The 5,000-nt window shown below is 32.5% G+C and overlaps 1 protein-coding gene across 13 annotated transcripts in view; it reads right to left on the minus strand.

The window, feature by feature from the left end:
• The window catches only part of LOC128168168 (protein pangolin, isoforms A/H/I/S-like), a 41,449-nt gene that overhangs the window by 9,672 nt on the left and 26,777 nt on the right, over positions 1-5,000 (minus strand). For 11 of the 13 annotated variants that reach the window (XM_052834286.1, XM_052834289.1, XM_052834288.1 and 8 more), the window contains 2 exons: positions 3,215-3,329; positions 976-1,066 (listed from right to left, as the gene is read on the minus strand). In XM_052834286.1, the coding sequence (XP_052690246.1) occupies positions 976-1,066; positions 3,215-3,329 (206 nt within the window). Of the gene's footprint in view, positions 1-975; positions 1,067-3,214; positions 3,330-3,745 lie in introns of all 13 variants that reach the window. The other 2 variants (XM_052834293.1, XM_052834292.1) reach the window with 1 other exon arrangement.

The raw sequence follows: 5,000 nt of genomic DNA on the forward strand, positions 1-5,000 counted from the left end.
ATCAAACTGTCTTTTTGAGATGTCATTTTCATCTCGCCATTCTTCAAGGCAGGAAACATAAATAAAGATTCCAACAGCCATCCCTTAAAACTTCGACATCATAATACCCTTGTTAATATTCTTAGATCGGCAAACAGGAGACGACACGATGGCAGGTACACTGACAATTACTGCTTAATGTAGTGAAATAATCGGAACCATATCACCTATTTTTTTCAACTGACCCCATGGTACGTGATAATGAGCTTCTTTTCTTCAGCTGTTTATGAATGCACTGGATAGGAAAATGATCTTCGCGTCTTTGAGCCTGTGTGATAGTTTGAGTGTGGGCTTTGACAAAATGGAAGCCCAAGAAACAACCATACATAAAAACTTCTTGGGTAGCCTTATTCATCAGAAAATGGCATCAATCATTGGGTATTGCATGTTGTACCTTATCCAAGCGATTTTTAAAGAGTCAAAATGATTAGAACAATGAAAAATTGCCCCTCAACAGATGGCAAAGAAGAGTTGTACAACAACAATTTACAATCTCCTTTGGAAACCGGTTAATTGTTTTATGAGTTATGTTATGACCAATATCAGATGGTGGGCACAAATAAATATAGTTTGCTAGATCTTTTTTTAAGATTATGGCCTGCCATTGTAAGGTACTTTATTTAATGAATTATACAGCAAGATTCTCAACTTCAGGGTGTTTCTTATAATTAGATATTGACAAGTTCTGTGCTGAATTTGCACAGACCTTGGTTAAATCACCAGTCTTTTCTTTTTGCCTATTAAGCATGACCCAGCTTTTTGCTGGCTTCCCCCGTCACTCAGTAAATATTTGAAATGAATTCATCTAAATTTTGACACCAAGTGGTTAAATCTCACTAAATCTCACTAGGATCTGAGTATGTTCAGACACAAGTCACCAAGTAGGGACCTGGTCCCTGGAGTTTGAGACTTGATGATAAAGTACACTGTACGTACCACTGAACTTGTGAGAGGTCTGGCCCGTAGAGACTAGGAGGAGGGAACTGGCCTGGGGCAGGGTAGGCATACATCGGGTGCCGGGGTAGCCCTGCAAATATACACAAAATATACATGCACACAGAAATCAAATGATAGCCTGCACTTCTTGTATAATAATTAATCTTTGTATAAAAGTTGCAATGGTAAAGTCACATTTTGAACATCATATATTTGTGTTTTGAAACAAAGGGATGTTTAATTGATTATCATATCGTACCTAAAACTTTTCTCTCATTTCGGGAGGGGATTTGAGGTTTTCTCTAATTTAAAATTTAAAAAAATTTTAAAGGGGGGGGGGGGTGGGGGGGAATTTGGTTTATTTTTCTTGGAAAGGGTGGATACATGCTTTACTTATGCTTATTTATTCCAGAGGTTTCACTATCCTAAAGAGGAATCAAGTTCTAGTGATCCACTTCAATGGACTATGTATATTGCCCTTCAACTGCTTAATGTTACACTTAAAACCATTGAACTAATCTAGTTCTTATTCGCTTTCAACTTCCTCCGATGTCTATTTCTTAAGAGACTTTTTTTATAGCAATCATTTCCTCCCTTTAAACAAAATTACTGAATGATCTAATATGTGCCTTTGTTCAATTTTATTCTGATCAATTTTCATCTTTTTGGGGTAACGTTATGGTTAATGAGATGTGACCATGGAAAAATGTAGCATAGATCAATAAGTATGACTTGTTAGGTTATCAGTTTGTCTTCCAGATACGTAGTTAGTTTGAACTGATGCAGAAAAGACAGAATTAAAACATTTATTTTCATTAATAATTGGCTATAACCCTGTTGCTGACAAATTTTTTGTCTATAGCTCAATCTTCAGGGTACAATTTCTGCCATTAAAAAAATCTTTTTAATGAATAATTGATAATGTATGAATCTAAGTCAAAAAATTTCATTAGATAATTCTCCTAGAATAATTAACTGTTTGTTGATCCAACATACGGCTTGGAGACCAGGCAATAGTCGGCCATTATAGGCGTGCAATCAAACTGGCAGATTTATGGTTTTTGAATAGTCACAGATGCAAACATCATATTTGTTTAGTGACAGTATAATCAGGACAACAGAAAGGATCCAACAAATATTTTCAAATCTTTTTCTTCTGGTTAAAATATTATTAATATTCATTTTCAATTAGTAATCTAGCTGCTCTTCATTAAAATGGTCATTTCAAAACCAGTTTACTGCCTGCATGAATTTTTTTTAAGAACAATGAAAAGGGACAATGTTTCTTTTTACGGTAAATATCAAAATGAGGAAGCAGATCATAGATACATAGATAAAGCATTTTTACATAAACATCTTTAAATAGTTCAAATCAAGTCGATGTGTCTTGACATTGGAGAAAGGAACACACAGAATCTTTGACTTGTGCCTCTGCGACTTTTACTGAGAATATCGAAGTAAAAGTGGTGGGAAGTACTTGCATTCATGAGAAGTGAAGTTTATTATAACATAATTTTGGGTGGTTTCGTTAAAAAATGAGATAATAATAGTATCAACTGAAACAAAGGCTTTGTAGCATAATCTCAAAAAGCTTTTCAAGTAGATTTTCATTTTACTTCCACATGTAAAAAAAGAAACTATGCTTAAATATAGCTTTCATGTATCGGTATTCGGTAATGTACTTGACAGGCTCAAAGTTATAAACTTGAGAAGAGAGAATATTTTCTTTCTTTTTTTAATTTAAATTTACACATTTAAAAATTAAAAGAAAATCAGTGATGTGATTAATTTATTGTAGAAAATATAGTTTACTAATTTAATCCTTTACAACCCTACAGGATTCTAATTTTCTTGCAAACTTTAATAATAAATACCAGGTATACAGAAATTCAATTGTATTTAAATGTTAAGTTTGGTTTGATTTTTTTTAGTACATTCGTTTTGAAAATAAAGCAATCAACTAATTTCAAATCATGCTTGAAATATATATTGAATAAATACAGAATATTTCTCAAAAACTATTACAGAAAATTTAATAAATTCTGTAACTGTCATACTACATGTATTTAAATTTGTCTAAAACTTGTTATAATTTTTATTTTATTTTATTATTTTTTTTTTTAACAAACTTTGATCAACCAACAATTCATTTCTCCACAGAGCATTCTCCCTTCCAGACCACCACATTGCCTTGCTTGTGGTGATTTTTAGTGGTTGTATTTTTCAATTATTTTCTTACCTGATTTGGGATCTATATGAACAGGTGGTATACCCATATGTGCAGGAGGTGGCTGAGCAAAGTGTTCATTGTTGTACATCATTAGCCCTGCCAACGGGGGCTGGAATTTGTTCCCCTAATAACAAGAGGAATATTTTAATTCTAAAAGTAAACATCTTTACATCCCTAGAAAAATGGATATTAATACTATAATATTTTTCTATAAAATTTTAATAAAATAAGATACGGGGATAAACTGCTTTAGCAAAATGCATTTTATATCAAAAAGTTTGTGAATTTACATAAAACAATGTAATATAAAAAAAAAATATTTAATAAGGAATTAAGTCATATGGACGATGAAAAGATTCTATTTAAAAAAATATCAGTAGAAGTTTCTTACAGTAACAACTTGAAATTTAAAAAACAGTTTAAAATTTTAAAATATATATATATTTTTTTTCTATAAAAATGAAAAATCTGAGCAATCAGTAATGAAAACCAATAATTTTTTAAACAGCATAACTGACAACACGGTAGCATGATTCCTACCCAGACCAAAGGGAACATGGCTGCCTCTAAAACACTTAGATCCATTGGTGGCATGGTATAATCCTGAATTTGTTCTACAGAATTGGTTACAACAACTAATTACGACTGTCCCATAGCGAATGTCCTTAAACAATATACGTGTCCACAAAAATCTGTTAACGCGTCTGTCATCAAGTCGAACCACACAAGAGGTTACATATTATTATTATTATGCTTTTTTCCTCCTTTGTCAAGTGCCATTTCTCAATTACTAAAAGGCGAGATCATGCGACTTAATAGCCAGTTTTTCAAGGAGCGATGATCCTAGAGTGTGATACAATACTTCCGATGATAAATGGGCGTTCACTTTGTTAGCCAAGACAGTGCCTAGATCACAACCTATGACAACCTGTTACCAAGTCCTTTAAAAATTGTAAAAATAAAAATACTTATATCTTCCTGAATTATCCAAGACAATTGTATTTTGTGACATGCCACACTTATACCAGGTGTGGGGGGAACGATCCATTCACAATGAGATCACGACCACTTGCCCTTCATACTTTTGTTTTTCCCCGATCTTGCATCATTTTGTCTGTTTAATCACTTGCACATTTACAATATTTTACTGTTAATTCATTGTTTTTGCAGAAAGTTTTGTTTGAGTATAAACAAGACAAAAGACCCGGAGTAACATAAATATTTCATTATGAAATCATAAAAACATCCTGAACGCAGGACAAAGCTTTTCCAATATCAGTCTGGCATTAGTATGATCTATTCAATTTAGCACTTATTCTTCATCAGAAAGCTTTTTACAACTGAAATTTCAGTACACACTGGTGATGAAGGTCTTTTGTTAATTTGCCTGCATGGTTATTCCTTTGAAATCAGGTAGTGTATTATCTTTCAAACCAACTAAATAAAGCCTTATTTGGATAGGATTTCTTTCATCATCGATTGTAGCTTTATGACAACATTATATTAACTACCTATACATCAAATGATTGCTACAGCAGCATGTAAAATCTTTTTTCACAGCTTCGCAATATTAGGCAAAACTATTTCAGTTTCAAGCAAGTTGGGTGAAAAATATTTTTTCCCTTCTCAGTTGATGGTGTTGGGGGTTTTTTTTTTTGAGATGGTTATTTCCAAAAGTTTATATACTGTGTATAACAAACCATCTTCCTTTCTTACTCAAACAAAATGCAAGTATGATAAAAGATAAATCAAATGCAGTGTAAAAGTGATTGAACCATTTGTTTGAACTTATCTG

The sequence above is a fragment of the Crassostrea angulata genome, chromosome 10, assembly GCF_025612915.1.
Source record: "Crassostrea angulata isolate pt1a10 chromosome 10, ASM2561291v2, whole genome shotgun sequence".
NCBI lineage: Eukaryota > Metazoa > Mollusca > Bivalvia > Ostreida > Ostreidae > Magallana > Magallana angulata.